Genomic DNA, 16818 nt, shown 5'->3' with positions numbered 1-16818 from the left:
TGCAGTGGTTAAAAACATCTTTATTTGAAGACTTGGGTTTGCACATGGACAGAGTGCTGCAAGAGAAACCCCACCCACTATGCTACGAGAGCAGAAAGAAGGCAACATCTGGGAAGTTAAATGCTGGCTCTGGAGTGCAGCAAGGGCTGGCTGGTGGGTTCAGAGAGAAGGGAGTCCACAGTTCAGAAGGGGAAGTGCAGCCCACAGGGCAAGTGCAGAGAAGAGAACGTTTCGGATGCCACCTGCAAGTTCTCCGGTATGTTTTTTTGATCTGCTGGCTTGACCTCTGTCTACAGTCAGAGGTTCCTCCCTTTAGAGCCGTCTAGCCAAGGCACACGTGAGCAGGGGCTGCCCGAGGAAAGTAGGCGCGTCCTTGCAAGACCCCGGCTGCTACTTCTGGGCTTTGACCTGGTTGTCGGGCGGCAGGGGCTTCCCCAGGTGCTGGCCGACGGTCAGCCCGTACTTCTGCCCTTGCAGCTGTTCTCGGGCCTCTGCCTTCAGGACGAACCCCCCCTGGAAGCTCAGGTCAAAGCTGCTGCTTGGGGCAAAGGTGAGGGGCTGTTCCTCCCAGATGCTCCCCAGCCTCTTCTTCCACTCCTCCAGGATCTGGGAACGAGCCTCCGGCGGGGTGTGGGCGATGCTGAAGGCGATCTGGGGCTCCAAGATTTGGAAGCCGCAGAAGTGCAGGGTGCCGCTCTGCAAGGAGAGAGAGGACTCAGCCAGAGGGAAAGGGGGCATTACCTGCAGCAGGACGGGACCGATGCTCGTGGGCAGCTGCTCTGGAGACCGGCCCTGACCACTGGCATGGCCTCCCCTTGGACCGCTTCCTTCCCCAGCCGCAATGGGCAGTACTGCAAGGAGCACTCCCTCTGACCAGCCAGGAGGCCCACGTGGGTCAGGATTCTCTGTAGCCCTGGGCTGGGGGGGGGGGGCGCCCTTGGAGGGCTCTGCTTTCTCACCTGCAGTGGCCAGAGTAGGATGTTGACATCCCCTTTGATGCCTTGGGGGGTGTACATGGAGCCAGACCCACCGGTGGTGAAGGAGACCACGGCCTTCTTTTTCTGGGGAGACCAAGCCACAATCATGCCGGGGGTGCTGTGGACCATGACTCAAGGGGCGCCTTTGAGGGGGGGGTCCCACTCTGCCCAACATTGATCTGTCCGGCTTAGGTTAGCCTTCCAGGTGCTGGTGGGGACCCTCCCTCCCTGGGGCTGTGCTGGAGTCGGAGTGGGTGCCCAGACCAGCTGCCAGGAGGACAAAGGGCAGGTAGGGTGTGTGCTGACTCATACATACCTGGAAAGGCCCCTGATCATACATGCCTGAGTAGGAGTAGCCCGAAGTGAGGACCCGGTCGAACCACCCTTTGAGGATGGCTGGCACCCCAAGCCACTGCAGTGGGAACTGGAAGAGAAGGGGGGGATGTTGGCCTCTGGGCTCCCTTGCACTGGAGCATGGCCCCGGTCCGAGCGCTACCCCTGCAGAGTCTTCCTCGGTGGTCTTTCTCCCCCCACCCCCACCCCGTCGATCCTGCGTGGCTCCCCCGAGCGCGGGGGGGGAGGGGAGGCGCGCTCAGGGCTGGCGCTGCTTGTTGGGGGGGGGAGGGGCGGGGGTCTTACCTGGAAGATGACCAGGTCGGCCGCCTCCAGTTTCTTCTGCTCGGCCACGATGTCGGCGCTCAGGCGCCCCTCCTGCCAGGCCCGGCCGGCCTCGGCGGGGTAGCTGAAGGGCTCGAGGGGGTCCTTGGGGCTGCCTGCAGGAGGGGCCAGGCGGGGGGGGGGGAGCAGCACAGTGAGCGCGGGCGGGGGCTGCGGGCGGGGAGGGGGTGTCGGGGCGGGGCGGGGCGTTGTGTTGCGTACCGGCGACGTCGTCCCTGGAGAGCACCGGGTTGAAGCGCATGGCGTACAGGTCGGAGACGGCGACGGTCCAGCCGCGCTGCTGCAGCGCCTCCACGGCCGCCTCCTTCATGGCGTAGTTGAACGAGCTGCGCTCCGGGTGGGCCAGCACCACCAGCGCCCGGCGGACCCCCCCTGCGGGAACACGACCCCCCACGACCCTTAGGCGCGGAGCAGCAGCAGCAGCAGCGCCCCCCACCCACACAGCCGGCCCTCCGCGGGCAGCCCCCCCGCCCCACCCTCATCAGGCCAGCGGCGGCGGCGACGAGGCTGCTCACCGGCCATGGCGCTGCCCGCGACGACGATACGAGGAAGAGGAGGAGCAGAAGGACGGCCGGGCCCGCCTTTTATGTCTGGCGGGGCGGGTCCCTGGTCCGAACCGCAGCAGCCCCGCCCCTGCGGCCGACTGCCCCTCCGGCTGGAGGTTCCACCCAGCCTGGCACTGCCGCTCGGCCAGCCAGGTCTTCTGCAGAACGGGACGCGCCCCCCCCCGCCCCTCTGACTGTTGTGCTCTGCCCGCCCCCTCCCCAACCAGGGCGGCTGACAGTGGTCCTCAACTAGCCACTTCCATCCTTAAAATAGCTCATTAAATTATTCTGAACTTGACACTACTTCTGAGTAAGGGGTGAAAGATGGATCCTGCCAGTATCCGACATGCCCCCCACGTATTAAATTGTCATTGAGGAATACCTAAAGTCAGATTACTAAACCACAATTAGACAAAAGTTTAGCCCAACAAATAAATATCCCTGCATGTTTTCATAGTCAATAGGTGCAATTGAATGATCTGTAAATGTATATGGACTGTGTATATTACAGTACATGATCTAGTCTCTCTGGGTGACACCAGAAAATCTCTAAATTGCTGGGGTCTTCCTAATAAACTGGACAGAGGGGAGACCTTCCCAAATCACAGGCTGCCCCCATCCTCAAACAACCCAATTCTAAAATATTTAAATCGCCACTCTCAGAGACCAGTTTTCCAAATGCATTAAGACGGAAAATTTATCAGAACCAAGGCTGGAAATAGTCTCGAATGTGTTTTTTCCTCAGATGCATTATACCTTTTACGAGTTAAAAACTTTCCTGAAGAATCTACTGATCAATATATGATCCCATTGGAAGTCCGGTTGCTTTGGGGCAGTGGTTTCAATGTCTCCTGGAGGGGCCTTTTCCCTTTGGAGTCTCCACACAGACTCAACGTTTTGCCTGCATCTGTGGCCGGCATCTTCAGAGGTGTATCACACAGAACAAGATCTACCAGACCACGACCATACAGCCCGGAAAGCCCACAACCACCACGTTAATTTGGCTTTTCGGGGGAAGTTTGTCACAGAGATGGGAAGAAGCCGAGCCCTTCTCCGCCACATCTCAGGCGAGACCCGTGAGCGGCAGCAGCAGCTTTCTGCTCAGGCTCCTGCCCAGGGACAGCTGGACTGTTGGGACGCACCATTTGCTTTGGTTATTTATTTATTTATTTTATTGATTTTTATACCTACCCCATCCTCGAGGGCTCTAAGGTGTACAACATTTGAAAACAGCATAATTAATAACATTTAAAAAAGCAGCCATAAAACTCAGAACGTTTACCAATAAGTCCAAATTTAACTATCAATTTAAATAAAAATCCAAGATGTAGGTGGCGTCCAGCGATAATATAAAAATCCCTCCCCCAATGCATGAAGGGAGGTACATGGTCTCACTGATGGAATTGATGGAATTCAGGGTCTGATGTTGAGGGCCACAGGACGGGCACTATTACGGCTGGATCCTCCAAGGTCTGAACAGTTCATTACAGGCCCCGCTGGAACTCCCCTCATAGTCCCGCAGGGCCCGGACAGCTGGAGGAAGAGCGTTCCACCAGGCCGGGGCCAGGGCTGTAAAAGACCCTGGGTCGTGCAAGGGAGGCCAGCCGCATCACCGAGGGGCCAGGGACCACCAGTAAGTTGGCCTCCGCCGATCGGAGAGGCCGCCTAGGGACATATGGGGTTACCCACCACCGTTGCATAGAAACCAACAATGGGGGGTTGTGGGGGTCCCCAGGGCCCTGGTGTTGCTGCAATCCTTAGTCCAGAAACAAACAAGAGAGCCAACGCTCCAATTAACGCTTTGAGCAAGACTCTCTTGCTGCTTAGGGGGACTCCCGGGTTTCCAGCAGGGCCTTGGAGGGAGAGTTCTCCCCTCACCCCAACACAGATGGTCTCTGGGACCTTGCTCCCACGGCTACCCTCACGTGGCCAGTGGCTCTAGGGATAGAGACCTGCTGGGGTACCTCCAAGGTCAGCCAGCTGAAGCAGTGAGATGGGGGTCAGAACCAAGCAGGGCAGGGGTGCGAACTGTTTGGCATGAATAAAGTTTCACACCTTAGAATCAACTGAAAGTGACCCATCCAGAGTTGGAAAGGTGTAAAGATCTCAGTGGGGCTGACTCTCTTTACAGTAGTTTGGCCTTGACTGAATTCTTGGGCACGGGCGATGAGCCAGACTCCGCAGCACCCACGCTGTTGGAGGGCTTATCTGAGAGAGAGAGATGAGCATTCCGTTCCCATGAGAATGGGGACGGACTGACTGGGGGGGGAAAAGGGAAAGGTATTATAGCTGGGCTTTTCGCGGGAAAAACCCATTCCTGACATGCTACGTGTATGAGCTTTCTGAGATGTCTGAATAAAGGATCTTTTCGTCAAAAAGAAAGTCTTTTTATTTCTGCTCTTCAGAATTCCTTACAAAAGGCCTTGCCTGGCCCTGCCTCTGCCCCCCACCCCACCCCTAGGAGCTCACGCAGCGCGAGAACTCAGTCTGGGCAGAAGGAAGATGTCCACCGCATCAGCCACAGGAAGCTTTTGGAACTGAAGCCCCCTTTTGTGTTGCCCCCATCTTCACTGCGGCAGGAGGGAGGGGAGGCCTGGCCCACCACGGCCCCTTCTGACTGCGGAGCGTGTCTGGAAACAGAGGCTTTCGGGCAGGGGGAGGCAGCTGCACGTGAGCGGAGGCGCACGTGGGCTGGGCTCCAGGGCGAGGCATTCAGCTAGCAGCGCAAACAGGATTAGAAGGCAGGGCAGGAGAGAGGTGAAAAGAGGGCAGAGCCCGTTGTTTGGATTGCTAATCTCTCCCCCACAGGCGTCAGGCTTCAGCACACCTGGGATGGTGCAGGTCAGAACGGAGGCAGGAGAAATGCAGCGATGCAGCACCTTCTCCCAAAGCCCATGAGCAAAAGCTGGTAAGCAGAGGAGCCGCAGAAGAGAAGGGTGTAGTAATGCATCGCTGACCCAGCAGCACCGTAGTAGAACAACGCTTTGGCATATGCCGGGCGGACTCCACGGCCTTTCTGGTCGCGACTGCACTCCCCACCTCTCATCCCTCTAGCGAATCACTGGTCATGAACTGTTCGGGTCTTCCAGTCACCGGTATCCTGGACAAAGGGGATACAAATGGTCTTGCCCCTAGGTGAGGATTATTAGGCCTCAGACGCTTTTACGCCTTCTCCTCAAGACGTCAGCCACTCAGGGTGAGATCATACATCACATGACGATCTCCCGCTCTCCCGCTCTCCCGGACTCTCCCGTTCCGCCCTCCTACACGCCCCCATTAGAATCATAATAAAAGGTGCCAGGAACCAGCACGCGGGAGATTCGCTACGGGCGAACACGGGACTCCCCCCCCCGCCTCCCCGCTGCTGGCTTATCTCCACCAGATGTTATTCTCAAGGTTTCGCCTTCGCTTCTTGCGCTTCGACCACGCAGTTGCGGCACGACCACGCTGGTGCCGTAAACCCAGGGAATCCTTGAACCTCCACCCTGCTCTTCACCGTTTGGGAAAGGGTCATGGGTACCGGTCCGGGCTGGATCGGGCGCATCCAGGGAATCGCCACCGCTTCGCATCGCTTCTGTCCTTCTGGATCGGCGCGATCCAGAGACTCGCGCCCTAGGACACTCTCTCGTCCACAATCGAACACCGGTGAGTATGGGAGCTTGCAAAAGCAGGGCTTATGACAAGCTACGTTAATCCAGCTGAAAGCCAAGCTAGCTTAAATGCCCTTTGCAGGGTCTCCGCTAAGAGAGGGAGCTGGCGCGAAATTGGTTGAGGAGATTGAAGCCCAGTGGTCCATGGTAATTCCTCGAGGGGGACACTGGAATCTTATGGACTGGGAAAACATCGGGTGCACTCTCTTCGCGACAGAGCCTTCACGCCGGGTGTCACTTGCTACTGGACGGGAGAGCAGTGTTATGTCGTTCATCAGCCTGCAGACCCATGGCTCCTTTGCCATGGGTCACGCCTCCTTCGACATCTTTCACCTTCAATTTCATCCCCGAATTTTCTCTATCCGCTAAATTGGACGCCTGTCTCCTCCTTCTGCTGCCCCCCGTTTGCTCCTTCTTTCTCGCCTCATTTCAAACTCTCCTCTGCCGCTCAGCCGCCTCTCTTGTCTTCAGCCTCTTCGCTTTCCCGAAGCCACTGCATCCTTCCGCCATTGGCTTACATCGCAATCGCGCTGGTTTTGAAACCGCGAGAGCCGCATTAGCCACGACATCTGCAGAGGAAGCGAGACCCCTGGACGGAAAGACGATGCTGAGATCCTTGCTTTGTGCCCCGGCCCACTTCACAGACCACGCATGGGAGGGTAGACATTATTCAGAGGGCTTCGTCGAAAATCGCCTTTTAAGTTAAGCAATATCCTCACTGAGTCTCAAGAAAGCAATGTGCGACGAGGGAGTAACAAGCCCCTATGTGAGAGTAATGCTAGGGTCGATCGCGTAGGAACCACCTAATGGTTCCGACGACTGGAAGACCACCTTCCGTGATGCTCCTGAGCCCCTGCACAGTTTAGATCTGGGAAAGTGGGAGTTCCTCACGCAGTGTTACAGGGCAGCCAATTGCATTCTCCTCGGCGGCGCCTACACCAAGCACAGCTTTTACGGCTTTCCGGCGCTTCGCCAAAACCCGACTAGTCAGATTGTCCTGCCTCGAGGCCTACCCTACCGGTCGCTTCTGAGTTTCTACAGGGTCGCTCATAGGTTCCTAATGCCGGTCAGCCAACCCAGGAAGCTTCCACCATCTGGCAAAAACCCTAAGAGCCCTCTTAAGTGCCGGTTTGTGAAGAAGCTCCAGGAAGCTCTCTAAAAGGCAGGTTGACAAACGAGTGAGGCACACAGGGCTTGAAGCTCTTTCAAAACTTCGCAAAGGAGCGAACGCCCGGGCTTCGAGTGCCGCAGCAGCCGCCAGGTCTAGGTAGGAACCCCGAACTGACCGATATGCTTAAGGCTTGCCAGGACATCGGGTCTTTCGCCCACCAAGCCGACCTTCTAGCCGCAGCCCTCTCCATTGCCAGAAAACAGCCCCGAAACGAATGTTTCAATTGCCACAAATCCGGACACTTCCGTAGAGAGTGTAGGCTACTCGGTGGAGGGGGCTACAGCCCGCACGGGGATCCTTCCCAAGGCTTAAGATCCCAAAGCGAGGTCCGCTTCCCCGAAAGCAATCACTCCCCACCATTAAGCAAGAACTATCCCTTATTCCAGGGACCACCGACCTCGCTTGTCCGGAGCCCGCACACACCACAATGTGGGCGAGCGTCCTGCAGGAACAGCCTCACGGGCAGCGCCGCGACCGCCGCGGTTTCTCTGCCTCCGGTGAGCTGCCTCACGCCTCCATCCTGCCAAAAAAAATCAGCAAGGTCCAGGTAAACCTCCCAGGCGCCGGAGGGACTCGGGCGCGGCTATCGGGCGCGGAGGGCCGGGCGCCTGGATCAGGTGGCCAGCTGGGGCACCTCTGGCGCCATTCCTGGGAAGGGGAGAGGAACAGGCCACGCCTCGAAGTCTCCCTCAGGAGCTCGGATCGCAACTCATCAGCCTCCCATCACCATGGGAGAGCTCGAACGAAAGTAAGCCTCCGGGCCCCCCCACTGCCCGCCCTCCCTCACGCGGGACCACCAAGCACTTCCGGCTCCAGGTGGTAACAGTGGCCACTGCCCAGAGAAAAAAAGTTGACTGTTAGCGCACCAACTCGGAGGAACAACTAGTTGGCGGGCCACATTGAAGCCCCCCATCGCCACCATGGAACACGCCTTCTGTCTTTGTAATAAAAAAAAAGAAGAGCGCCGATGGCGACATTGCTAGCAGGATCTCAGAGCAGTAAATGCCTGCATTCAACCTCCATGGGCCCCTTCTTTCAACGTGGGCTCTACCCAACCCCAACCTCATCCCCTCAGACTACCAGGTCCTGGTTGTTGACCTGAAAGATTGTTTCTTCTGTATCCCCCTCTCTCCCGAGGACCGAGCACGCTTCGCATTCACGGTACCGGTGCTTAACCACCAGCAGCCCACAGCCAGATACCAATGGAAAGTATTACCTCAGGGAATGCTCAACAGCCCCACCCTGTGTCAGTTCTTTGTCCATCACGCCTCTAGCGCCCCGCTTTCGCCAAAGCCTGGCAGTACCCGCCCATTACATGGATGATATCCTGGTAGCGCTACCGCATCATCCCCCCGCAAGAGTGGGATAACAATGCTGGCCGACACACTAAAACAGTCAGGCTCTATACATCATTTCTCCTAAAAGGTGCAAAAGAACGAAGCCATTCCTGTATCTAAAGGTATAAACCTCCTTTCACTCCTACTCCGGGCCTCTGTCATACCAGAGATGCAAATCTGTGACACTTCATTACCTCCAGCTGTGAAAGCAGCTGCTCGAACCCTCAACTGGGTCCGCCTTTCGCCTCACCACCCCTCTGCTCAGTCCCCAGCCTCGCTTTTACCGCCGGCTTAAAGACCCAGGGGACAGGATCCAATCTCACCCAGAAGCACAAAGGACGCCTTTCTGGCAGTGCAAGGAGGTCCTGGCTCACCGATGGGTGGATCGAAATCCCTTGCTCAAGGACTCAACCTCTCCCTCTTTCCTCTTGAACACTCTCCCAACCGGGAGTCCTAGGGAGTACACTGACCGCCACAAACCTCTTTCTGGTCGAAAGTGGCTCTACCTACCCTATGTGCCAGTCAAAAAATCTCCCCCCCAGGCCAGCTCTACGCCGGATCTCTCATCAACCAAGTAGCGCCAGCGACCATGATGATGGTCGGGTAAATCCCTGAAAAATCATCATGCCTCTAAACAGGGTAGAATTCGAGCATCTCTTGAACGCTTCTTTCACCCCTCCAGCTGGCCCTGAGAACTTCGCGGGGAGATCCTTTTTTCCATCTCCCCCCGGATCCTCGGGCCACTCTCTCCTCCACTCTGCTCCTTGTCCTTGGTCCGGGCCTTTACGGGCTCTCTGCTCCCGGGCCTCCAAGGGCGCCTCTTCACCATTTTCGCCTGACGGGCAAAACGCCGGGCGCCCATTGCTCTTTCAACGTAAATGGTTCAGTGAGTAGACCGCTTACACGCCACCCCAAGCTCTCCTACCAGAGGGAGCCGTAGCTTGCCGCCGCCATTTTGGCCTTTCAAACCTTCCTCCAGCCATTCAACCTTTTTGGTCGACTCAATCACGCGGCGCACGGATAGCCTCACTTTACCGGAGCCTACGTCAGCCGCTCAATCGACTTTAAAACCTCTATGAGTCTCTCTTTTCCTGACATTACGGAACTCACCAGCATCCAGGAACCTCCTGCACATACTTCTCATGGGCCATTATAAGCAGCGCACATCGCCGCCTTCGCCCCCCCTCTAGTGAGGGGAACGAAGAGCGCAGATAGCGCTACCCACATCTCTACCCTTTTCTCTGACCCTTTTCAGTCACACCGATTTCTTTCCACCAGGGGGCGGGCTACACCGCCTCATCCTGCAGCATCCTCTCAACCAGGCGCACCTATCGCTAAATCCTGCGCCATCGCTCACGCCTTTGCCCTCAGTTCGCCAGACCCCGGGTAAACCCGTAGAGGGGCTCCTGGCGTAATGACTTATGGCAGATGGATTTAACCTTGGTCCTCCTGCCTCCTAGCTCCCTGGAAGCACCTGCATGTAACTATAGATACCTACTGGGTACGCCTAGCCAATGTACCCACCCGGAGGTGAAACCACTAATCACGCTATCCAGCACCTCTTGCATGCATTACTCATCGCTATGGGCTGCACCGCCTCACTTCAAAGATTTGACAATGCGCTGGGCCACTACTCTCCTCCAGCCATGCTCCAGTTTTGCACCAACTGGGGGATCGTGCTGACACACGGAATTCCCTACAACAGTACCGGGCAAGCAATCGTTGAGAGAGCGAATCGCAATTTTAAGGAAATCTTAGCCAAACAAACTAAAGAAAGGGGAAGTAGCCCCCCCCCATTTAGGCCACACACAGCAGACAGTATCAAAAGTACTTTTCACTCATCAACCATTTAAATTTGCTCGCCTCTACCATCAGGGGCAACAAATCACCCCCGTGAAAGACACTTCAGGAAGTCAGATCCCCTTCCCCATCGCCATAGTCTACTACCGCCAGCTCCCAGATCGAACCTGGCGGGACCGCCCCTCATAACCTGGGAAGGGGTATGCTTCTAGTCCTTCTTCCCTACAGGCCCCTATGGATCCCAGCTCCACATATATCCGCCAGCCCGAGTGAAATCCATGTCGAACGTAAGCCAGACCGCGACCACTACATGGAGCAGGCCCCCTCGGAGAACCCCGCCCCACAGCTTCAGCAGACCCACAACCAACACCGGATCCGGAGGATCCGCAGAAGCGCCAGAGCTACGATCAGCCTGATCCGGCTGTTCCTCAAGCAGCAGCCGGCCCTACGGGCCAGGACGCCTTCAAGAATCCCAAAGCGTAATCTTCTGGCGCTATCGCTGCCATGGTTTCACAGCCATCAGCAGCTACTCACACAGCTACCCCCCGCCGGTGACAATCGGTCACCCCCTGCAGGATCCTCACCCACAACCGCTATTCTCCCTCCCTCTCTGCCGCCCCCTGGCTGGAGTTTGAAGTTACAGCCAGGGACAATTCCTGATAGGGTTAACCTTTGGGAATTCCCTCTGGCTGCCTCCGCCACCTGACCTAAGCTATCAACATGCCTCCTTCTGTACAGCCCCACGAGAGCCACCAAACTTGTATACTAAAGACTATCCACAGCTCTCCCTACGTTCGCAAGGATTTCCTAAGGAACTGTTGAGTACTGTAGCCCAGCCGATCATGGAAATTATTGCACGCCTAATTCGCTACTGCGCCCGTCGGCCGGAACTCTCTATTGCCGCCTCACCCCCACTACTCTGGATGCCCTGGCCTCCGAGCAGCAGGAACTTCATTGCCGTTTAATCCCAGATAATCGCCGCCATTGATTACTTCTTATTGTTGTTGTATCACCAAGGCTGTAAAATGTGCACGCATTATGTGTTGTTTTAAATTTGATAATTCTAAATTGATCATCATATGAAAGTGCAATTACAGGAAGTTGTACTCAATCTAAAAGTAATGCATTAGTTTTTGCTCTAATGGTGGTCGGGGCCCTGGAGCTGGCTGCCGGGAGGATGGTTGAGTGCCATTGTACAGCTCTGCATTGGTTTAATTGTATGCCTCATTATCGGATCTTGTTTCTTGCTCTGTATACAGTCTAATAATGCCTGTAACCTATGTAAGTATTTTCCCTCGACTTTCCTTTACCCCAAGCAACCAAGCTCTACCATTGTTGCACAAGCAGCTCTCGGTCAACTCTATAGAAATGCTGGAGGAGACAAGCCGCCCCTTAAATTCGCTGCTCCCTTGAAGCAAGCTTCGGCCTTCCTTCTAAAATATAAAAAAGGAGGAGATGTAGTAATGCATCGCTGACCCAGCAGCACCGTAGTAGAACGCTTTGGTATGCCGGGCGACTCTACGGCCTTCTGGTCGCGACTCGCACTCCCCCCACTCCTCATCCCTCTCTATGAATCACGGTCATGAACTGTCTATTCAGTCACCGGCATCCCGGACAAAGCGACAAATGGTCTCTTGCCCCCAGGTGAGGATTAGGCTCAGACGCTTACGCCCTCTCCGCACATCGTAGCCACTCAGGGTGAGATCATACATCACATGACGCATCTCCGCCTCCCCGCCTCCCGACCTCCCTGCTCCGGCCTCCTACACTCCCCCCATTAGAATCATAATAAAAGGTGCCAGGAACCAGCACGCGGGAGATTCGCTAGGAACATCGGACCACGCGCCTCCCGGGCCAAGCTGGCTTATCTCCACCAGATGTTATCTCCGTCTGCCTCGCTCTCCTATGCTTCGACCACGCGTGCACGACTACAAGCCCTACATGGTTTAGCTCAGTGGGTCCAGCTGAGAAAAGAAGAGTTGGGATCTCAGAGCCTGAGAAGGGATCTGTCCAAGGCACAGGAGCGAGGCTTCCAGCCCCCCAGCACCTCATAGCCCTGCTGGAGCGCCCCATTGTTCAGAGTCCCCTGGCAGATGCCAGGCTGCCCTTGGGCAGGAGGAGGGGAACCCAAGCCCCCACCTGCCGAGCAGCCTCTTGCAAGAACGGCCAGGTTCTCCGAAGGCAGAGTGTCTGCTCCTGCTCAGCTGAAGGCTTCCTTGGTCACAGGGAGAGGGTGTTCTGCCCTCAAAGACACCCTTGCAACGGCTTGGAGCTTTCCGGCCTAGCCCCCTCCCCTGTGCCAACTACCACAGCCCAAGGCCAGTGTCTGCAGCGCCCCCCCCCCCACACACACACGCCTCTCGGGCTCTGTTCTCATCCTCTCAGCAACTTCCCAACAAGCATTTTCCAGTTAAACAACATTCTTCTTGCATCGTGCAAATCTCAGGACAGAGAAGGCCAAGCATATCCATGGCCAGGAGAGGATGCTGAATCTGAGATGTGCCTCCAGCTCTGCCCTCATCTGGCCGAAAGGACCCAGGAAGAGGGAGGGAGGGAGGGAGGCAGGCAGGCAGGCAGGCAGGCAGGCAGGCAGGCAGGCAGGCAGGCAGGCAGGCAGGCAGGCAGGCAGGCAGGCAGGCAGGCAGGCAGGCAGGCAGGCAGGCAGGCAGGCAGGCAACCACAAGACTTAGCGATGGTCATGAAACATAGATTGTTTTAAACCTGGGTGAGAGAGGTTCTTGCAGGATGGGCCCACTGATTTAGTCTACTAGGCGCAGAGACTAAAGAGAAGCAGAACATCCAGTCAGCCTCTGGAATCCCAGTTCCAGGAGGCAGCAGCAGCAGCAGCAGCAGCAAAGGCCTCTGTACTTTCCTTGTTGGCCACTGGGTGGACCACTGGCCTGATCAGACGGGCTGCTAAGTTATGCTGGAAGGTAGAACCAAGCAGCACAAGATCAGGTTCCTTCCAGAATTGGGCCCAGGTAGCCGTGTGTGAAAGGGATGGCCCCTTTCTCCAAGAGAGCTTTTCAGATGGGTTGTGCCTTGCTGGATTCGGGTCACATGCACCTTTGGTGTAAAAATCGGCTGCTTCATCACCTGAGACCAGCGAGAAACAGCCTTTCACACTTTCTGCCTTCAACTGGGAGCCAGGGAGGTTCTAAAAGTGAGGGGCCAGAGTCACGCATGCTAATCTGTTAACTTTCTACCTTGTTTCCCCCTTCAGGCCAGCAGCGTAGTTGGGCCTCCTTCAGCAGCACTGGAGAGCAGCCTGCCCGCCATGCTGGGAAACTGTGCTTTCTCTTCTTCTGCGTCTCATTTAGCTCCAGAGAGTGAACAGCAGCAGCAGCCGCCGCAGCCCAAAGTGTATCCTCCAGAGGTGATGCCCAGTCTCCAAGCACAGGACATTGCCCCGCCCGGCAGCTTCCCTGCAGCCTCTGCTCCCGGCCAGCTGCAGAGCAGCGATGCCTTGTTGCAGCAGGCGGCTCAGTTCTCTTCCCGAGGAGAGGCGCAGGCGGACTCCGTGGTCATGACAATGTCTCAGCTGACGGAGGCTGCACAGCAGCAGTCGCCCCTGCAGGAGTCGGCACAGGCGCTGCAGCAGCAGCAGCAACAGCAGCAGATCTCATCCAGTATGTTCTCCTCGGCAAATGGAGTGAGCCAGCTGCAAAGCACCATCCAGCAGCTCCAGGCGGGGAACTTCCAGCCCAGCACTGCTGGCGGTGGCAGCAGCAGCAGCGGTGGTGGCAGCGGCGGCGGCGGAAATGTCGACTTGGTCCAGCAAGTGCTGGAAGCTCAGCAGCAGCTGTCCTCTGTTTTTTTTTCTGGCTCAGACAACGAGGATGTCCAAGAACAGCTCAATGTGGAGATTTTCCAGCAAGTCACCCAAATACAAAACAGTGTCAACCCAGGGATGTTTTCCTCCTCCGAGGCGGCCTGTTCCAGAGCAGAGGACATTCTTTCTGGCAGAACCGAGACTGTCCACCAGCAGCCCGAGGCCTCCTTGTCCAACCAGCAGCAGGTGATGGAGGCCTCCACCGCGATGGTGCTGGACATGCCGTCAGACTTGTTCTCCTCGACCCCTCCCTCTTCTGGCAACGGAAGCATCCCGCAGTCCTCTGTGTACCAGCAAGCTTCCCGTGTGATGAGCGGGCTGTCAGCCTCCGAAGACATGCAGATGCAGTGCGAGTTATTCTCTCCGGCCAACGTCTCTGGCAACGAAGCCGCTGCCCCACCCCGGCAGCATGTCTCTGCCAGCGGCCCTGCTTTGTTTCAGTCTTCTGGCTCCGCTGAGAACGAAGAGGCCCCAGGCCAGGCCAAGCAGATGCAGAACACCGTCTTTCAGGCCATGGTCCAGATGCAGCATAGTGGAGAGAGCCAGTCTCAAGTCAGCCTGTTCTCTTCCTCGGAGGACATGATGACCGTCCAGGGCAGTGGGCAGCAGCAGCAGCAGCAGCAAGGGGCAGGGCTATTCCAGCAGAGTGAGGAGATGATGTCTCTCCAGCCCAGCAGCTTCCTGCAGCAGGCTCCCCACTCCCAGGCCCAGCTTTTCCACTCTCAGAGCCCGATCGGAGATGCCCAGAACATCTCGCAGGAAACCCAGAGCGCACTCTTTCACAGCCAGAGCGCTTCCTCTTCCTCTGAGCAGTTGCAGACGCAGATGTTCCACTCCCAGAGCAACATGAGAGTCCTGCAGAGCAGTGCCGTTGTGCAAGACCAGCAGTCAGGTGGTCTGTTCCTCTCCCAGAGTCCAATGAGTGGCTCACAGGAGGAGCAGATGTCGTTCTTCAACACCCAGAGCACCATGTCTTCGCTGCAGACTCCTGCGAATGCTGAGCAGCAGTCCGCATTCCAGCAGCAGCAGCAGCAGCAGGCCCAGCTCTCCCACCTGCAGGGCCCTCTGCTTTCCCAAGAGCCGCCCCAGAACCCACAGCAGGGCCTGTTCCAGTCACAAGTGTCCCTCGGCTCCCTTCCCTCTTCTGGGGTGTCCCCAAGCCAGCAAGGACCCATGTTCCAGTCCTCTCACTCGCTCGTGGCTCTTCAGAACAGCGCCCCATCTCAAGAGCAGCAGCAGCAGCAGCAGCAAAATATGCAGTACAGCAGTCAGACTTCCCTGGGCCCGATGACACCCCAGGAGCCCAGCATCATGTTCAGCCCCAATCCTGCCTCCATGGTGAGCCAGGAGCAGCAGCAGCAGCAGCAGCAGAGCCAGCCCCTCTTTCACCCCCCAGCTAGCCTGAGTCAGGACCAGCAGCCCATGCAGTTCCAGAGCCAGAGTGCTGGCTCTGGCCAAGCCGACCCGCAGCAGCCCGCCCTGTTCCACAGCTCCCCCCGGATGCAGCTAGTCCAAGGTTCCCCCGGCTCTCAGGAGCAGCCGGTCACCCTCTTCATCTCTTCCGCTTCCATGTCTGCCTTGCAGAGCAGCATCGGCCAGCAGGAGCTCCAGCAGCCCTCGCTCTACCCTTCCCAGAGCAGCCTGGGCAGCATCCAGAACACCTCCTCATCCTCCCAGCAGCAGCAACAGCAGCAGCAACAGCAACAACAAGCAGCTTTATTCCAGAACACGCACAGCAGTGCCCTCAGCCAGCTGCAGAACTCCTCTGCTCCACCTCCACAGACCTCTGGGATATTCCTCTTTGGCATCCAAGACAGTAAGTAAGGAGGGCCTGCCCTTGACTGTGCTTTGCTCTTGGTGTCCCCATGTGCACAGCTGCATCTGGACAGACCAAGCCAAAGGTCAGCCAATATTGCCCAGCCATTACTGCATAGAATCATGGAGCTGGAAGAGACCATCAAGTCCACCCCCTGCAGTGCAGGAATTTCTAAGCTTTCACTGCCATGCGGTGCAGTCGTAGAGCCTCGGCATACAGAAGGCCCCAGGTTCAGTCCCCAGCAGCTTCTCCAGTTGAAAGGACCAGGCAGGAGGTCCTGGGAAGGGCCTCTGCCTGAAACCCTGGAGAGAGAGCTGCTGCTGCCGCTGCCAGCACGGACCTCGATGGGCCGAGGGCCTGATTCAGGAGACGGCCGCCGCTGCTGCTGCGTGCCTGAGGGCCAACCTTTGGAGAGCAGCCAGTTTGGCACAGATGCCCGTCTCCGACTGGCTTTTAGCGGAAGAGCAGAAACTGCCAGAGTTGCTCCATGTCCCTGGCAAGAGAGAGTCCTTTAGGCTGCTCTGGGCTAGTCCCTGATCTCTGCTTAATTCTGAGCACCCGAATGTGTGAATTCCACCTCTGCCAATTTTCAGGAAGACGGGGTCTCTGGCATCAGCTCCGGATGCTTTTGTACCACAGTCTTGGGTCTAGGACCGTGGTGGCAAACTTATGGCACTCCAGATGTGCATGGACTACAATTCCCATCAGCCCCTGCCAGCACGGTCAATTGGCCATGCTGGCATGGGCTGATAGGAATTGTAGTCCATGCACATCTGGAGAGCCATAGGTTCGCCACCACTGGTCTAGGGTGTGGTCAGGAAGGGCTCCTGTGAGCAGGCAAGGGTGCCCACGTGCCTTAGGGTTTGTGCACAGACTGGCACAGGAGAGCGAGCCCTGTGGATTTCATTGAGGAGATGCATCGGGCCTTCTTCCCACTGGCACCGGGAGACAGTTGAATCCTTATCCTAAATGCCTTGGGGAGTAGATGCCACTGGGTGGGACAGGGAACTCA

General features: G+C 57.0%; 2 protein-coding genes across 2 annotated transcripts; one reads left to right on the top strand and one right to left on the bottom strand.

The window, feature by feature from the left end:
- Positions 1-2326, bottom strand: NQO1 (NAD(P)H quinone dehydrogenase 1). Its single transcript, XM_048516214.1, has 6 exons — positions 2171-2326; positions 1857-2027; positions 1617-1750; positions 1294-1401; positions 960-1061; positions 1-696 (listed from the first exon to the last, which is right to left on the bottom strand). Exons 1-6 carry the CDS (start codon positions 2175-2177, stop codon positions 391-393), a joined length of 828 nt encoding a protein of 275 aa, XP_048372171.1. The 5' UTR covers positions 2178-2326; the 3' UTR covers positions 1-390.
- Positions 2327-13355: 11029 nt separating this feature from the next.
- LOC125443875 (nuclear factor of activated T-cells 5-like) lies at positions 13356-15829 on the top strand. Its single transcript, XM_048516259.1, has one exon. The coding sequence runs from the start codon at positions 13436-13438 to the stop codon at positions 15812-15814; it is 2379 nt and encodes a 792-aa protein (XP_048372216.1). The 5' UTR covers positions 13356-13435; the 3' UTR covers positions 15815-15829.
- The last annotated feature ends 989 nt before the right edge of the window (positions 15830-16818 follow it).

The sequence above is a fragment of the Sphaerodactylus townsendi genome, linkage group LG14 (genome assembly GCF_021028975.2).
Source record: "Sphaerodactylus townsendi isolate TG3544 linkage group LG14, MPM_Stown_v2.3, whole genome shotgun sequence".
In the NCBI taxonomy this organism is placed as follows: domain Eukaryota; kingdom Metazoa; phylum Chordata; class Lepidosauria; order Squamata; family Sphaerodactylidae; genus Sphaerodactylus; species Sphaerodactylus townsendi.
The sequence above is the reverse complement of the archived record's forward strand: the minus strand, read 5'-3'. Positions and strand labels throughout refer to the sequence as shown.